Source organism: Hypanus sabinus, chromosome 1, assembly GCF_030144855.1.
Source record: "Hypanus sabinus isolate sHypSab1 chromosome 1, sHypSab1.hap1, whole genome shotgun sequence".
Taxonomy (NCBI): Eukaryota; Metazoa; Chordata; class Chondrichthyes; order Myliobatiformes; family Dasyatidae; genus Hypanus; species Hypanus sabinus.
Genome location: NC_082706.1, coordinates 126,159,184 through 126,178,084, shown reverse-complemented (window position 1 = coordinate 126,178,084; position 18,901 = coordinate 126,159,184). Strand labels below are relative to the sequence as shown.

Below are 18,901 nucleotides of genomic sequence, written 5' to 3'. Positions count from 1 at the left end.
AGAAGCTCTGTTTAAAAAAATAAGTTCTTTCCTCCCCTAACATCTCCATGAGTGGTACAATCTGACAGTTAGGGCGATACCAACTGCTTCCCGGCGATAGGGATAACAATAGTGTTTTTAAATGGATCTGTTGTGTATTTTAGTTGGAGATCAGATTTTTTAAAAAGGATTATGCTTTATTTGTATTGTTTTGAGTTTTGCCTTTGTGTTTGATGGGATAGGTTGCTGTGACCTGCGAGGTGCCCTGATCTTCCCCTCCCCTTTCCCCGGCAGGGTCGGTGGCCGTGGCCGGGAAGATGGCGGAGGTGAAGCGGCGCGAGGGCTTGCGGTTCCCCGCGCGCCGCAGCCCCCCGCCCGCCGTGCTGGCGCTGCCGCTCTCCCGCGTCAAGCTCATCATGAAGAGCTGCCCCGACGTGTCGAGCATCAACCAGGACGCGCTCTTCCTCACCGCCAAGGCCACTGTGAGTGCGGCAGAGAGGGGTCCTCCCGTCCTAACGTCTCCGGGAAGCGGGGGTGGGGACGCGGCGGAGATCCTCCACTCTCTTCCCCCACCCCCCCACTGGTCCCCGGGGTCGTATTCCCCACCACCTACGTTCCGGGTCCATCCTAGCTTCCCCGACACCCGGTCTTCCTGTCCCTCACCGCCAGCCTCTTCACCTGGTCGTCCCCGGGTCCTTGCCTCCACATCTGTCTGAGTTCCTATTCCCCCACCACCTTCCTCTCGCCCCTGGATTTCCCACACCTTTCCCTTGCCTCTGGACCACACTCCTCTCACCCTGGCGTTTCCTACTGCCCCACTCCTTGTGCCTGGGTCTGTCAGTCACATTTCCCCAACCCGTACGCCTCACGTGGAAGTCCATAACTGGTGGTGTTCCACAAAAATCACAAATAATCTTTGTTGTTTGTGATATATAGTAATGATTTGGATTTGAAATGTAGATGGGTGGATTAGTCAGTTCGCAGATAATGCCAAGATCAGTGGAGTTGTGGACTGCCATTAGAATAGTGGAAGATCTAGATCAGTGCAGGTTTGGGCTGAGGAATGGCAGATGGAATATAATCCAGACAATTGTGAAGTGTTGCACTTTGCAAAGTGGCAGTACACAGTTAATTACCTTTAAATAGAATTGAGGTCCAGAGAAATCTTGAGATCCAGATTGATAATTCACTGGAAGTAGCTACGCAAGTGGATCACGTGGTAAAGAAGGCTTATGGTATGTTTGCCTTCATTGGTACGAATGTTGACTAAGTCATTTAGTGGCTACATAACACTTCAGTCAGACAAAACTGAAGAATTGCATGCAGGTCTGGTCAGCCCATAATTGGAAAGATGTAGAGAGGGTGCAGTAGATTTTTCTTGTGCCAAACATTGAAATAATACTCTTCTTATTATGATCCCTGTATACTCCTTCAAATATACAGTACTATTCTTGTCAAAGCTATTCATTAATAACACATGACCTTTCATACAAAATCCTTGCTGATTTTTTTATAAGTGTATGTAATAAGTGATTTGTGTATTCGCTTAAATTTTTTCCCTATAATTTGTCTACCACTATTGTTAAGCTAACAGTAAATATTCAATCTTTCCCTTTGGTCTGTTTCTTAAATAATGCAACATTGTTAGCAGGTTTTGATGTACCACTGTAAAGTAAAAGTAGGCACAAATTTGTTGTTCAGAGCCATACTGCATTCCTGCTTCTTTCATAATATTTCCTCTTTTAATGTCTCTTGTATTAGTTTTCATTGATCTTTGCCTGGCAATTTTTTTTCTCTATACATTACTTTTGTGTACCTATTTTCCTTTTTTAATTTCATCCCTGCATTTTCAATGTTTTCACAATATTGAATTCTTGGTATCTTCTAGCTTTCCAATATACTCCTTGACATCCCAAGAGTTTCATCCGTTCATTTAGAAGAAACGTAACTGTCCAAGTCCATACTTTTTCTGAATGCCTGTCATTGACAGTGACTTCCCTTCAAGTAGCTGATTCCAGTCAGTGCTTCCTGAATCAGACACCAGCAAAAGCAAGGATCATACCCTCAAGTGCTGGGTTTGCTATGAATTGATTTTAAAAAGCTGCCTTTTTAATGTGAGGCAAGAGTTCTGGGTCTGTTGTTGCTTCTGTCTTCATGTTATTGTTCCCACTAATGTCATTTAGTCAAAATTCCCTACTATTACTGTACATTTGTTTTTCTGATTAAATGTTCCTGAATATTTGCTAGCTCATTCTAACATTGTAGAACACAACCAGCAATGTATTTGCTCCTTATTAATTGCATTTGTTGATCTTCCTAATATATTATCTTAACTTTTTTTTACTGTATTTCAGGAATTATTTGTGCAACATCTTGCCACATATGCATACAAAAGCAACAATTCAGAGAAAAAAGAACTCTCTTACAATGACCTGGCTGACTGTGTGGAGAACTCTGAAACATTCCAGTTTTTAGCTGGTCTGTATATTTCAATAACCATTAAACAAGTGAAAAAGAAAATTAATCCTTTTTATTAGATAACATGATTGAAAGGTGGTCTTCGTGGTCTTCAGTGTGGTTAAAATATTGACACCCCTTGCTTAGATTTCCAAAAACAGATTGGACAAAGTGCATCACAAATGTTTATTCTATTTCTCCTGTGCTATTTTGTTTCACTGATCTTGCCTTAGTAGCCCATAGGAATCTCTTGTCCGGTAAATTATTCAAATGTATTTTCAACATTTCTGAACCTACTTGCTGATTATCAATAGCTGGGACAATTTCCAGCTGCCCTCAAAGTATAGTTAATATTAAGATAGTTATCACACTTTTAAAAGTCATTCCTTGGGTATATGATCTTTCAGATCTGTTTAGTGTTGCTCAGCTATATCATTTAGCTGATCTTGTGTGTTTGATTCATTTTCAAGTATTTATTCCACAACTTTAATTCTGATAAACCTTGCATTCATCCAAACTTAATTTTCATTACTTAATTATACATTTTTAATCAGATAAAATACTTGTTGGATTTTTAATGTATGTTGTTACAACAACCAATTAACTTTTTAATTAAAGTAAAATGTTTTCCATCACATTAACTCTTAAATGCTTCACATACAACAATTATTTTACACATGGGTTTAGTTCAATTATTAACTAATCTTGTTATTATTAGCAGGATAGTTGAATTGTCCTCCTCCATGAAGAGTGCCATTATTAGAGGGCCTCACAATCACAGAACAAGCTAATAATTTGTTTAATCTTATTTAAAGTATGACTTAGTTACCAACTTTCTAATACAAGTGGATAATTAGTACTTAAAAGTTGATGTCAGAGCTTGATGAATGGGGAGAGGTAGTTATCAGATCATCATACTTTTGAGTTCAGAATTCTAATACAAGTGTCCCCTGCTTTACGAATGTTCGCTTGATGCCACTTCGCTTTTACAAAAGACCTACATTAGTAACCTGTTTTCACATTTCAGAGGATTTTCGCTTTTAAGAACATTTTTCCCATGTAAATTAATGGTTCTTCACTTTACGCCATTTCGGCTTAAGGAAGGTTTCATAGGAACGCTCTACCTTTGTAAGGGGGGGGGGGGAACGCCTGTAGTTGTTTTCCCGGATGCAGTTGATGTTGGTAAAACTGTATTCTTTGCCTTTCCTGATATTTGGAATTGATGAGGGGATTGATACATAAAGGGACCATAGATTCAACCACATAGTGTTACACATGGTTAAATTTCATGAAGAATCTGCAATTTAATAAAAAAATAAATTGTACGTTTACCCTGTAAAGTGTATTTGATATATCAAAATATCATTGTTACAGATATTCTGCCAAAAAAGATCTTGGCAAGTGACTATCTAAGGATGCTTGAAGAGGAGAAAGAAGGAATTGGTGGCGCTGAAGGGGATGGAGGAAATGAAAATGATGATGAGGAGGAGGAAGAGGAAGAAAATGAATCCTAAAGAGCATCTTTCTCACCTTGACAACTTCTCATGGAAGTGTGTACAGAGCAAGAGGAAATTGTTAAAACAATATTGTTGAGTGTTTAGGATTACTAAGCACAAGTTTACATGTCCATAACTTCAAAATTCCATTTAATGAGCCACTGTGAAGAGCTGAAGTCAGATAGAAAGTCTGGGTTGGTGTTAACAGTTCCTTCAGTTTATGAAAGGCAAGATATCCTTATTTTTCTTTTGAAGAATTTTTCCTCTGTTTATTTTATTGATTAAATGGCATACTTGATATAAAATGTATATATGTGATATATACTTTTGTATATTTGAAATAAAAAAAGCATTACTGAACAGAATCTGATTATTTACCATTCAAAATGGGTACAATGGAATGCATTTCTTAGTGCATGTGCATTTGTGGTGTGAGGTTACAGGGTGGTGTATATTTTGTATTTTTGGCAATGAATACTTTTATGCTATTACTATCAGTGTTTGAAGACACGAGGCTGCAGATGCTAGAGGCACACAGATAGCTGACTTTTTTGTCCTGGAACTTGTATCTGTTCAGAATCATGGTCTCAACCGAAAACTTTCAACTGCCCATAATGAAGTGGCCTTTTGTTTTCAGAACTGGTACATGGAAGACGGGGCAGTGGTCGATGGGAGTTGGGGAGGTCCATGCTTAGTGGTGTTCACAGGGAACCGTGCAGGGACTCCTGCTGTTTATGCTGTATATAAATGACCTGGATGAAAATGTAGATGGATGGGTTAATAAGTTTGCAAATGAAACAAAGATTGATGGTTTTATGGCTAGTGTAGAAGACTGGCAAAGGATACAGGGGGATATTGATCAGTTGCAGATATGGGCAGAGCCAAATTTCGCCCAGCTAAATGTGAAGTGTTGCACTTTGGTAGGTCCATACGACATGGGAGCGTGGCTATTAAGCTCATCAAGTCTGCTCTTCCATTCTATCATGGCTGATCCCAGATCCCACTCAACCCCATACACCTGCCTTCATTTGATATCAACTTATGCCTTAAATATACCCACGGACTTGACCTCCACAACAGTGTGTGGCAGAGCATTCCACAGATTCACTACTCTGGCTAAATAATTCCTCCTTACCTCTGTTCTAAAAGGGAACCCCTCAGCTTTGAGGCTGTGCTCTCTAGTTCTGGACACCCAAACCATTGCAAATATCCTCTCCGCATCCACCCTATCTAGTCCTTTCAACATTCGGTATGTTTTACTGATATTCTCTTTCCTTCCCCCCCCCCCCCAAACATTCTTGTAAATTCCAGTGGGTACAGGCCTAAAGCAGCCAAATGCTCCTCATATGTTAACCCCTTCATTCCCAGGGTCATCTTTGTGAACCTCCTCTGGACTCTCCTAAGACAACACATCCTTTCTGAGTTATGGAGCCCAAAACCATTGACATTACTCCAAGTGCAGCCTGACTGGTGTCTTATAAAGCTTCAGCATTATCTCCTTACTTTTATATGCTATTCCCTTGACATAAATACTAACATTGCATTTGCCTTCTTTATTGCAGAACCAACCTCTAAATTAACCTTCTGGGAGACCTCTGATGTTTGAACCTTCTCCCCCATTCAGTCAAATATAAAGAAACAGTACAATATTCAGGGCAAGAACAGAGGGACCCAAGTTTATAGCTCCTTGAAAGTGGATATACAGTACAAGTTAGTTTAGAATGCATATGGCATACTTCCCTTTTAGTCGAGGCATTAGGTTCAAAAGTCAGGAAGTTATGTTTCAGCTTTATAAAACTCCAGTTAGGCCACTGCATCTGGAATATTGTATACAGTTCTGGTCACAGGTGCAGAAGGGGTTTACCAGGATGCTGCCTGGATTAGAGCACATAGGCTATAATGAGAGATTGAACAAACGGGTTGTTTTCTCTGGAGCAGCAGAAGCTGAGGGGAGATCTGATAGAGGTTTATAAAATATTAAGAGATAAAGTAGACATCATCTTTTTTTGCAGGATTGAAATGTCGAATACCAGTGGGTATGAATGTAAGGTGAGGGGGTAATTTCAAAGGTGATATGCGGGCATCCTTTTTATACAAAGCATGGTAGGTGCCTGGGATGCGCCGTCTTGGATAGTGGTAGAGGTAGATATATTTTAGGTACTTTTAAGAGAGTTTAGATAGGCATATGATTGTGAGGGAAATAGAAAGATATGGACATTAGGTATGCAGAGGGGATTAGTTAGCTTTTGATTACTAAATTAGTTTGACATAACATTGTGGGTCACAGTGCCTACTCCTGTGCTGTGCTGTACTGTACTGTTCCATTCCATGTCCCCTCACACTCCACGAATGTCTGCTCTGCTTGACTCTTCCGGTGCTTTTTTTTTCCCATCAGTGAGTTATGCTTTTTAGCCCTAGTTGTAATGTTCTTAATGTTTTGGTTTGAGGAGTGCTGAACACTATTCTCAGACAAAACAGATGTTTTAGGCTAGCATAATGTTGATCCTTGAAGCATAGAGCAGCACTTGTCCAGATCCAAGGAAGAATTTTTCACCCAGAGACTGGTTGGTATCTGGGATGCGTGGTCTGAAGTTTAGTGAAGGCAGAGTTCACAATATTTGAGTTTCTAGACAACCACTGAACTACCAAAGCTTACAAAGCTACAGACCAAGTACTGTCGGTGAGATTAGTAATAGGCTGGGGTGTTTGATGGTTGCCATGAACATTGTTGCACAAACTGTTTTATTCAAAGGAGGGATTAACAAAGTCAAAATATATTGATGTGGTGAAGAATGCAAAGTACTGAATTGCATAAATAGCAAAAGTATTCAATGATTAATTCACCACACACAAATGAAATATACCCTAATACATATTGTCAAAAGTAAGGGGAGAAATCACAGACTGATGACAAAGATCTCCCTTAGCTACAGGAGTGGGACTAAAGAATGAGCACAGAAGTATGCTGTTGTTTGAAAAGTAGAGTCTCAGAGTACTGCAAAGCATCAGCTCATCTTGTTTCATTGACCTGATCTTCTGCCTAGTCCCATCCACACCAATCCAGAGCCCTCCATACCCCTTACATCTGTGTACTATCTAAACTCTTATAAGTTACAATTGAATACTTACTTGCCATTTCCACTGGTAGCTCATTCCACACTTGCAAGTTTCCCCTCAAAATACCCTTAAAAATTTTGCCTTTGGAGTCATAGAGAGGTATAGCTCAGAAACAGCCCCTTTGGCCCCTTTAGTCCATGCTGAACTGTTATTCTGCTTAGTTAATCCCATCAACCCATACCGGGACCCTGGCCCTCTACCCCTCCCATCCATATACTTGTTCAAGTTTCTTTTAAATGGTGAAATTGTACCCATAGCCACCAGTTCTGCTGGCACTTGTTTCCACATTCTCACCATCCTCAGTGAAATTCCCCCTCAGGCATCCCTTAAATACTTCACCTTTCTCTCTTAATGCATGACCACTAGTTCTAGTCTGACCTAACCTCAGAGCAAAAAGCCTTCTTGCCTTTACCCTATCTCTCCCCGTTAATTTTGTATACCTCCATCAAATGTCCCCTCTTTCTCCTACATTCCAAGAAATAAAGTCCTAACCTATTCAGCCTTTCTCTCTAACTCAAGTCCTGACAATATTCTTGTAGGTGTTCACTATTTTTTTGAAATCTTATTGATATTTCTCTGAAAATAGGTGACCAGAATACTCCAAATTAGGCCTCATCAATGCTATACAACTGCAACATAACATACCAACTCCTGTACTCAGTACTTTGATTTAAGAAAGCAAATATGCTAAAAGCTTTCTTTAGACCCTATCCTGCGATGCCGCTAACAGGGAATTATGTATCTCTATTTGCAGATCCTGCTTTAGCATTCTACCATGCTCTACCATTCATAGTCTAAGACCTACCTTGATTTGTCCTCCCAAAGTGCAACACCTCACACTTGTCCTCATTAAATTCTATCTGTCCTTTATCAGTCCATTTTCTTCCAGCTGGTCCAGACCCCACTGCAGACTTTGTAGCCTTCTTCACTATCCACTCAGCCTCAGTCTTGGTGTCATCCACATATTTGCTGATCCAGTTTACCACATTATCTAAATCTGGAGTCCCAGCAGCCTTTTTTATGCCATGGACTAATACCATTAAGCAAAGGATCCTTGGACCTCAGGTTGTGAAGCCCTAATCTAAATCATTAATATAAATGATAAACAATAATGGATGGTCGTTTGTGCACTGTTACAATCTCATTTCATAGACCGCCAATTTCTTTGTTTTTCCTAACATATGACCTATTTATAGGAGCATGATATAGATGTTTATAAATTGTAGAGAAGGCAGATGTTTATTAGTATGATTTTTATTTAGAGCTGAAGCACAGCCCTTCCGACCCATCACAAAACAACTTACAATGAGAATAACCTCAAGGAAACGCACACACTTCGTGGGAAATATGTACAAGCTTTTTTTTTTACAGAGGAAGCAGGAATTGAACTTCGAACTCCAATGCCCCGAGCTGTAATAGCATCATGCAATCGCTACACTACCATGGCAGCCTAAAAACAGGCACAACAAAGGTAGAGTCCCTGAAAGTCTATACGTTAGTTCAGCGGCGAGGCAAGTGAAGCCACCATCCAAACTAATCCAGGAGCCTGAGGAAACACCATCACCCAAAGTGAGGCTCAAAACCACAACTTTGGGATTAAGAGTCAAATGCTCACTGGCTGAGCTAGTCAAGCTTCCATAATATGCCTACTTATAGGAGATTGGTCAATAATTTTAGAACACAGAGTTAATTGGGTTCAGGTTAAGAATTGGTAATTGGATTAAAAGCATAGTGATAATATACAGATCCTTCTCAGATCAGTAAACTGCAACTTACTGGGATGCCACAGAGTCGAGCACCAAACTCCCAACTTTTCACGATCTTTCTCAGCATTTTGGCCAAAAGGAAACAAATGACTTATTTCCAAGTTTTTTGACAAAACTAAATTAGGTGGCATTGTGAGTATAAAGGATGTAGAAACTCAACAGGGTTGCAGATATGTGAAATGAGTCAACAAATATATGACAGATCAAATAATATAAAAATGTGAACCATTCCAGATTGGAGTGTATATGGGCTGGCATAGCAGATTGCGCAATGCTATTATAGCAACCTAGGTTCATTTCCTGCACTGCCTATAAGGAGCTTGTACGTTTGCTTCATGGCTGCACGTTTCTTCCCACATTCCAAAAATTTACAGGTTAGGTTAATTGGTCACATGGGTGTAATTGGACAACATGGGTTTGAGGGGTCGGAACAGCCTGTTTCTGTGTTGTATCTCCAAATAAAACAAAACAGAATAAATAGACTATCTGTCAAATGTTGACTTTCAAAGGAACAAGCCACTGGATGACAGTTTGTGCATGGCAGCAAATATCGTGTAATCTTAAAAAAGTTAGATGAAACCACAAGTGAAATACAATGAAGATTCATAGGATTGGTTACAGATACAAGTTGTTTTATCAGTGCTATCACCAAGAATTTAGAACAGGCATACAGAGATGTTGCTTCCCTTGGCTGAGGGCTCAAAGAACAAGAGCTGCGGTCTCAGAATAAGGGGTGACAGAAGAAAAATTTCTTCACACAGATCATAGTGTCATACAGCATGGAAACAGGGCCTTTGGCCGAACTCATCCATGCCATTTCTGTTGCCCAGTGAACTAGTTCTATCTGCCTATATTTGGTCCATTCCAAAAATGCATCACCTTTTGCATGAAGCTTTCCCTAATATCACTTAATTTCCCTTCTCTCGGAAAGAGACTGTATTTTAACACTGTTGATTTCCCAAAATGCAATACCTTGTATTTACCTTGTATGATTGAAAGTCATTTGCCAACCTGCCCACATACTGATCAAGATGTTTTCATAGTATCCATTATCTACAACACCCCCTATTTTAGTGTCATCCACAGACTTACTAAAATGCCTTGTACATTCACATCCAAATTGTTTACATAAATTACAAACAATTACGGTGATGAACCTTTAACTTGAGAGGGCTGTAGATATTAAGTCATCATATTCATTCACAGTAGGGATTGCTGGATTAAAAACAAAATGCTGGAAAACTCAGCAGGTTTTGCAGCATTGGCTGAAATACTTCAAATGCAATTTTCTCCCAGTCTCTTCATCAGAATTGGAAAAGAGAAAAAAGTAATTCATGAAACATAAGTTTGGGATTGTTGGAGCTCTGACAAGATGAAATAGTCTGATATTAACTACTCTGCCTGTGTAGAGTATTATGTGAACTTCAGGGACATGTTCAGCAGACCGGACCATGCAAAGGAAAAGGGGGGAATGATAAGCAAGTCCATCACCTCCTGGACAGAGAAAGAACAAAGTTCCATTTCTTACTGAGCAAACCAACAGATCCTTTCTAATTTCTGCCAGCACCAAGATTCCACCACCAGAAACATACCTCCTTTCCCTTTCAGCATTTCAAAAGTTTTTGCAACTTCCTGGTCCACCCTTTGTAACAGAAGATTAATAAAAGTAATGAAGTTGAGATATAGTTTGGCTTTTAGGGAATATTCCAAGTGAACAATAGGCTCACATTAATATCTTCTCGAACAAACATTAAAATTATTTTATATTGTACTTTTGTCAACATGAACAATATGCTCCAAATTTTTATATTTTCCCAACTTGATGGCAGCCTGCCCACATAAATAGTGGAGAAACAAACATGGAATTAAGTGCATGATGAACAGAGATAATCACGTTTTTTTTGGATGGAAGTGGCTTGTAATGGCATTGCACAATAGTCTGGTTTGTGATTTATTTAGTTTTTACAACATGGGTATCATTGGAAAGGCTGGCATTCACTGTCCATTCCCATTATCTTTGAATTTTTGAACTCTTTCTGGTGACTTTATTCCCAATTTGGAAATAAGTCCCAGGACATAGATCCAATGAAACTGAAGTAATAGCAATTCATATGACAACTTGGAGTTGAATCTGAGTGATGCTCCCTTGTATATAGTGCCCTTGGTGGCAGGAACCATGGGGTCAGGAGAGGCAAGTGATGTTAATTTAAGTTCACTGTTTTAAACAAATAGCCTGCTAATTAACTACCATAGATTTCAGGATGATACAATGGGTAGACATTTTGCAGATGAAGCACTTTGAAAATATGGAAAGGTTGCATTCTGTAAATTCCACGATTTTGAAAAATATAGCTGACTACAGAAAGTCCTAATGCTCTTATACAAATCCATACTACTTTGTGGAACTTCTTAATTCACTTGTTACATTTAGAGTAAGGGTACAGAGTTCACAGAGAAAGGAGAATCTCCCAGTGGCCACCCATTTTAATTCCACTTCCCATTCTGACATGTCAGTCCATGGTCTCCTCTACTATCACAATGAGGCCATGCTCAGGTTGGAGGAGCAACACCTTATATTCCTCCAACCTGATGGGTTGAATATAGATTTCTCGAACTTCAGGTAGTTGCTCGGAGTTTCAATATTTGCAGATTTTCTTTTACTTGTGACAGTTCACCACAGTTAGAATGAAACAGGAATTAGTAAGGAATTTGGAAAAGATGTTTACATTCCTAGAATGGAGAGCCCAAACAGGTTTTCAAGGTTCTAATAGAGAAAAACTATTGAGCAATTAAGCCAATAACTGCAGACTTAACACCAGTAGCAAAAGGCTTATTATCACTGTTTCATCAAACGTAGTGGAATCTGAGGAGGGAGATGGGTGAGAAAGATTTTGTTTTTCCTCCCATTCAAAATTGTCTTCACTCTTAAAAGGGATACTGGAGGATTTGGAATTGGGTGATAGTCAAGAGCAAGTGGAACTAATGTGGACTGCTCTTAAGAGCTAGGAGAGACACAAACTAAATGGGTTTTCATTTTATATTTTGGTTACAATGAGAGATTACACTGGGGTAATTATAATAGCGTCTTAAAATCTTAAGATGACATCTGTAACATATATTTCAGTACTTAGTATAATTATGGTATTTCAGTACTACCATGATTTTATGCAATTATAGAATTTTCATAAGTGACAATCATAACAGTGATCACGTAACAGCAATCATGGCTAAATTTTAAAGATGAGGGGTAACTCTAAGAACACAAGAAATTCAAATTAAACACAACAGTTAAAGATACAGATTTATTAAAATGTTCATACCATACTGCTAGTCAAAAATTTAATATTTTATATTCACAAATTCATATATAATGATACTTGTACATCATATCTTGTCAACAGTTTACAGCATAGTTATTCAGCTCATTAAAAATATTGACCAAAAAGGAATGGACAATTTTAACCTATTTACAGAACATTAGTAAAAACAAACTGCAAGCAATGCAAATCTTCATTGCTATAGGAGTGTAAACTGCTCATTCAAGCGCAAATGGACCACAAACACTAGATTAAGTAACAAACCTTAGTTGTGCTGGTTAACAGATCTGGAAAACAATTTTCAATTATGATCTAACGTCTCCTATTCTAAAACATAAAAGCACGAAGGAAAAAAAATTGGAAGTCCACTTTGTGCCCAATTCTACCAGTGCCCTAAAAAATAAGCCAACACCTTAAATTGCAGTAGTTACAGAAGGTAGATGAGTTTGTGCAATTCAAATAAAACAGCAAAACAAAGAATACTCAAAATTTTATCAATGCAGCATATGTCAGGCTTTTGAGGTACTCGAAAATATTTTAAATCCCCTTTTGCCTTAAGGATTTACAAGTAGCATTCTTTCCTCTAAAGTCATTGTCCAGGATCACCTCGTTTATCCGCAATATATTGTTAACAGCTGTCATATGGCATAAGTGACTGCTGAGAAAGTGCAACAATACTGATCATTCAATGCAGCATAAATAACGATGTTTTACAATTTCTCAAAATATATTAAGTTTTCAATGTATTTTGTTCACTTAAGCAGTTTATGTACACGTCATACACTGCTACTTAACCCCTTCAGCAGATTTTGTCACGCAATGGGATGATTACACAAGGCACAAAGAACAAAATAAAGCACTATTAATAAACTTGAAGGGAAAAAGAACTGTTTGCCTAACTTTGTATCAAATCAAAATTAATTTTTAAAACTAAAAGTTTTCGTTTTGGTTTGTAATAGTTTGGACCAAGGATATACATTTCATTATTATGGATGCAGCAGAGTTATTGATACAGCAGAGATATTGAGGTAGGTCCAGATTTTTCTGTGAGTGGGAAAATGTGGTGAAGGGGAACAAAAGAAAAAAAAAGGAAAAGTTGAGTTTTAGCAAGCTGCCAGATCCTGTGCCTTTTTCTCCAAAATACCGGTATCACCACATGGCAATAAAATGTTTGGCTGGAAAAGGCTTCTCTAATATTGGAGCAAAAAGAACAGGCAAAGCAGCCTTAACAATGGACAAAAAAATGCAAGTTCTCTTTTGTTCCCTTCTTGTGCAGTGCTGAAACAAACTAATATTAAAGCCATTTCCCAAATATTAAATACAGTTTGGATTCACATTTCTGGAAAAAATACAGGCCAAATAAAAGGATGTCCTCTCAACCTAGACACAAAGTTGAACAGCCATGGTGGCACCAATTCACCATTACCTCCCACAGGAACTATTTCAAAAAAAAAATCAACAATTACTACTTCAACTCGAAGTAATCTCTGAGGCAAATGGAAAAAGTCTGTGAATCATCACTTTCTTAGGTGGCCTTACAGTTGTTTTCCATTGAGTTTATTCTGATCAGAGGCAAACAGGTGACAATTGACAAGTCAGATTATTTCTAAAAATTCAGTTATTTCCAAAGCACCTTTTATATTTTGTGTGGCAGCATGGAAGATATGCTTTTTGCATTATTTTTTTTTTTAAAGTGCCAAATGACACATAAGCTGCTTAATATAGTTTGCTCAATTAAAAAAAAATCGAATATTTTTCAAGAATCAGGTTTCAGCTGACAACTCTGCTACTACAATCTGATCTGTCTTGCATCAACATATGATCAAAGCTTTAAGGTGGAAATAATGGGTCAATAAATCTAATATTAAAACTCTCAAATGAAAATAATTGGCAGCACCACAGTTCTGAACAAAGCAGAAAGGGCAAGATTAGGACCTTTCTGCAAGACCACGAACTTCTCAAATGGCAATGGGGGTGGAGGGAGAGAATACAATAAAATAATCTATCATAATACAAATGGCAGCAATATCAAATGATAGTCCTATTAATTCTAATTATTAACATAAAGATCTATACAGTTTGCACAACAGAGCCTTGGGACTATGGAATGTGTCCCAAGATCCAGTCACTGGGGTTCCTGCATCTCCCTACATTTAGTTAATAATTTCTTATCATTCCAAAGCATAGTATGCTTTAAGTTGAGCCCAAATTATTACTGGAGGTCATTTAGGCATGGATGACAGTAAATGTGTTTATATTAATATAATGAAATGTGCATTGAATAATTCCTCACTGAAGCATCGAGTCCAATACTGGATCAGAGTCATGAAGTCTGGGTAAGACAAATAGCTACAAATACAATTCAACTGCTATTTCACCACTTAGAAAGTTAAAATGCAAACATAATTTTAGATAAAATCTTTAGGTTAATACTTATTAACCTAAGGACTATAATCTAAAACTGCAAAAAAACATGTTTAAATAGCAGACTTGAATTTCTAATGCCTTGTGAGTGATCACTGTGTTTTGGTCATAAATAACTGACATTTTATGTAGAGGAAGGGGACATCTACTTGCTTCCATCTTTATGCACTTCTTTTATATGTTCTTTTGGTAGATAAAAATGAAAAAAAAATCAAAACTATACAAGACCCAGCTTATTTTTAGCACCGCTGACCAACGTAAAGGTTTGTAGAAAGTGCACGATTGTGTATTACACATTGCTTGATCTGTGCTGCAAGTTGTATTTATGCCATGAAGTGGAGCCATTAAGTTAGAATTGAAATTTTTAAAAAATAGTTTCAACATACATATCTGGCCAGGATTTATGTGATCTGATTCTTTTTTTTACATATAAAGGCCACATAGGCTAGATAGTCTTTAATACAAAGACTCTCAAAAGGAAACAGTATTTTATGCTTACAAAGATTGCAACTCAATTTTCAGAAACCCATTTTATACACCTCAGGTCATTATGATTTTTAAATGCCACTGCAAAGATATGGCAAAACAATTAAGCAAGTCTCAGCTAAAAACAAACTTTTGTTGTCCTTTAAATTTTACACAAATTGTTTACATTGAAGGTTACAAAATTATAAGCACTAATATTTTAATTACACACAATGACATTTACAATAGAAAATGCTAATCATTCAATGTTGAATTCTGCTACATGCTTAAAATTCTAAACGATTTTACAATCTAGCTCTTTATCTACAATTTTATAGATTAGAATTACTATCCCAAAAATTAATGTTGGCCACCAATGGCAGTAATTTATAAGGCAGATTACATCACCCAATTGCAGCATCAATTGTTTCTCAAATGGCAGTGACTGCAATAAATTCTCACAAAGAGCTGTTGTTTGCACAGATCATAACATCTGCATTCTAATAATGATCTGTTTTCTTTGATTTACTATAAATATCACTGTCAGTATGCAATGCATAAACAGAATGCAGGGGCCAGTTCACAGTAGCACCCATAACTTTGAAGCAAGATGTAAACTTTTCAATAGTGCTGGTTAGAGATTGCTTTATAGCTAAGGACACTTTAATAACTAAAATCTGTCCTGGAAACAGGAGCAGAGTTACAGATCTCAGGATTGTCCAGTTCCAAAACAATAGCCCATCATAGTCAATGGCTACTGCAAGAATAGGAAAAAAAAACTTTATGGCAATATATCTTCCAAAATCTCTAAAGCTGTACACATTTGTTTACCAATTTTATTTTGAATTTATATTACTTAAAACAACTGAGTTTGATCAGAAATAACCAGTTTCAGTAAGTGCTATGTGACATGCCCTAAAAGAAAACAGCACTGAATGTAATGATTGCATTTCTAAATAAAATGGAACTTTGTTATTACAGATCTCTTCAAACTTTACCTTCTTGTGGTAGCTCAATTATAAAAAAACCCAAGCAGTTCAAATAACTAAGATATACCTTTGGTAAGAACTGCTGAGGGTGTCAAGTCTGAGATTATACTATATCCTTAAAACGAATGCAAAATGTTTACATACTGTCATATATTATGCTAAAGTATTTCTTAAATTTAGCCATTCATGCATGCCCTAATTCCCTAATTGCATTTCTATAATTTAGTTTGACCAATGTTTTAAATTTTGAAATAGTCTATTTTACTGTAAAATATGTAGTGTATTTAAAGCCCTGAGAATTCACATTGCTGTTGCTATTCATTAGTCATATTTTTATATCTTAATTTTGAGATTATTAACCCCATATATTTGAAAATACACCGATCAACCTCTTGTTGGCTAACACAATAGATGAACATATCTGAGCTTTCTGGAAAGTTTCCACTCCCAGAAAACATTCCCTCTGGAACTGTCAAAACCTGCATAATACAGGAAATCGAAGTGGAAAGGTCAGTTAGAACTCAGGCTTGAACTTGAGTCTTTCAAGCTACAACTTGAATGCTTTAGTGTCAGGACTAAGGAAATATCATAAGCATAAATGTGAACGTGCTCAGATTTTCATAATTACTCTGCAGGCTCACTACTTTAAAAATAAAAGTGTAAAATTTACTGGGTTCTTTTATTATCTCTAATCTTTTCAGAATTACTAAGGATATTTTATCAGTACATCAAGAAATATATTTCAATAATGGAAGAATTTTGAAAATTCTTTGCCTCAAAATACTTGGCAAAAATATTCCCATTTTTGTAATGAACTGCAGCCTTGTGACAACTCTAGAGTACCATAGTCATATACTGTTTAGAAATATGAACTTACTAAAACTCTTGTACAACACAGTTGCTTCTATCTACACTTGTTACATTAACTTCAAAAAGAAAATGTTTTGCCTAAATGAGATCATTGTGCAATATAGTTTTCACTTATGGCCATATAAATAGGTTGCTAACACTGAAATTTATGCTAGTCACATATGATATTTAAAATTTGCTGAAGAATTGAGGTATGTTTAAAAAAAGTTTTTAGCCTCCTAACAAGTGCATATAGGCCATCAAAAAGATATCAGAAAATCAGTCAGAAATGTTTGGCTTCAATCTGTGACAAAGTTTACCCAAGAAATAGTTTGCCTAAATTAGATGACCACTATTAAAAGAAATGTCTCTTAGCAAAAACCTAGCACCATCTTAGAGCTGCTTTTCTAATATGACTGTGGTGTGTGCACATTCTGTTTTTGCTGACATGAGGGCAACCGCGAGGTAGTTCAGAAATTTACTTCATTCTCAACGTTTACATTTTTAATAGTTCTCATATGCCCTGTAATCATTGAACTGAAATAGGTGAAGCAATTGGCATGGCAATCCCTATGTCCAATTTGGCAGCAGGCCACAGTCATGGCAAACCAACCATAGCATAAAAATACTCAATTTGTATCATAAGCATTACTGTATCAAGAGTTGAGAATTAATTAACTGCAGCATCCTACAAAAATATCAAGAGACTTTAGCTCAATATATAAAATAGTGCCCATCTGGTCTAGTTAATGTTTTATAGATTGTCTCCAAAGATTAATTGCTTCAAATACACAATATTTCTACTGAACACACCTTAAAAAGTCTGCATGCCTTCTGGTGGCAATCTGCTGAGAAAGTCAGAGCTGCACAATATACTGTTTGTGCTAAAATGAAAAAAAAACCTCTGTTCATAAATTTATTTTCAGTGTTAAAAGACCTTTTCCCCCATTCTGACTTAAGATTGCCATATTTCACAGTACTGTATTACAGTAGTCTTATCTGAATTGACTGGATAAAACTCCAGATCTAATAAAAGGAATGCCATTAATGTACAATTTTGAAACTCAAAATTCTGCCATTTGAAGCCAACAAATGGGATATGTCTTTAGAGAGTCACACCATCCTCTAAACTCTTACATCACTTTAAACAAATCTCAATCAAATATGCAGTTACAAATGCAGACTTTGATGCATCCACAAGCATCTCCTTCAAAAGGTTTTCTACCAGGTTCAAGTCCAATAGGCTGCATATACTTAGATTGCATTAGTGGAGATATGTGCTGATATGATTATCACAAACCTCCAAATATTCATGCTTTTGCTCTTCAGAAGGAAAACATTACAGGTGGTGTGATTTACACACTACTGTGTAACACAGAACCTCATAATTGAAGGAGGTTGAATGAGTATGGCATTGTACACAGCAACATAAATAGCAAACCATTCTTCACTACGTTGCTGGTGAAGTGCAGCTAGTCTTGTCTTTGCCCAACTCTTCAGACATTCCAACCAAAGTCACCTGTCAAGCAAAATACATAGTGCGCAGTGTGTCCTGGTGAACCTGCACAGCTTTAGCTAGAGCTTGCTGATCTCTACCATTACTCTGACCAGATGTGTGACTTCCTTCAGCACTGAAAAGCAAAAGGAAATACAAGATTAGTTGAGAATGAACAAACTAATTAATTGTATTGAATTAATATCACAGAAATTTTTCCATAAAAATTGTTCATGGCAGGTCCACACTAACTCTCAACACTTGCTTGATGTTTGCAATTTATTCATTTCTTTAGGATCTGGGAATAACTGGCAAAGTCATTATTAACTGCTCATCTCTAAATTCATATTCTGCTAATCTTTTATCCTTGACTGATTTGACTTAATCTCAATGTACCTTAACCACATAATTTGGTAATGTTCAGCACTTTAACAACTCCTGAGTTAAGAGTTTCTCCAAAATGGCAACATCCAATTCAACAAAACCATAAATAATTTTCAAACTCTTTATTAAATCATCACCTGGTTCTTTCCCTAACAGAAAAGAG

At 37.2% G+C, this 18,901-nt stretch overlaps 2 protein-coding genes across 3 annotated transcripts in view; one reads left to right on the top strand and one right to left on the bottom strand.

Moving 5' to 3' along the window:
* The first annotated feature begins 273 nt into the window (after nucleotides 1-273).
* chrac1 (chromatin accessibility complex subunit 1) lies at nucleotides 274-4,301 on the top strand. The gene is made up of 3 exons (XM_059946503.1): nucleotides 274-461; nucleotides 2,334-2,457; nucleotides 3,811-4,301. Exons 1-3 carry the CDS (start codon nucleotides 297-299, stop codon nucleotides 3,948-3,950), a joined length of 429 nt encoding a protein of 142 aa, XP_059802486.1. The 5' UTR covers nucleotides 274-296; the 3' UTR covers nucleotides 3,951-4,301.
* A 7,802-nt stretch (nucleotides 4,302-12,103) lies between these two features.
* The window catches only part of LOC132397297 (protein argonaute-2), a 110,850-nt gene continuing 104,052 nt past the window's right edge, over nucleotides 12,104-18,901 (bottom strand). For both annotated transcript variants that reach the window (XM_059975889.1, XM_059975898.1), the window contains exon 19: nucleotides 12,104-18,490. In XM_059975889.1, the coding sequence (XP_059831872.1) occupies nucleotides 18,382-18,490 (109 nt within the window). In that variant the 3' untranslated portion in view covers nucleotides 12,104-18,381. The remainder of the gene's footprint in view (nucleotides 18,491-18,901) is intronic.

Bases quoted from the DNA above. Each gene is read 5' to 3' on its own strand.
- chrac1 (XM_059946503.1), top strand. From the start codon at position 297: ATGGCGGAGGTGAAGCGGCGCGAGGGCTTGCGGTTCCCCGCGCGCCGC. The intron at 462-2,333 runs GTGAGTGCGGCA...ACTGTATTTCAG, and splicing joins TCCTCACCGCCAAGGCCACT to GAATTATTTGTGCAACATCT. The intron at 2,458-3,810 runs GTCTGTATATTT...TCATTGTTACAG, and splicing joins AACATTCCAGTTTTTAGCTG to ATATTCTGCCAAAAAAGATC.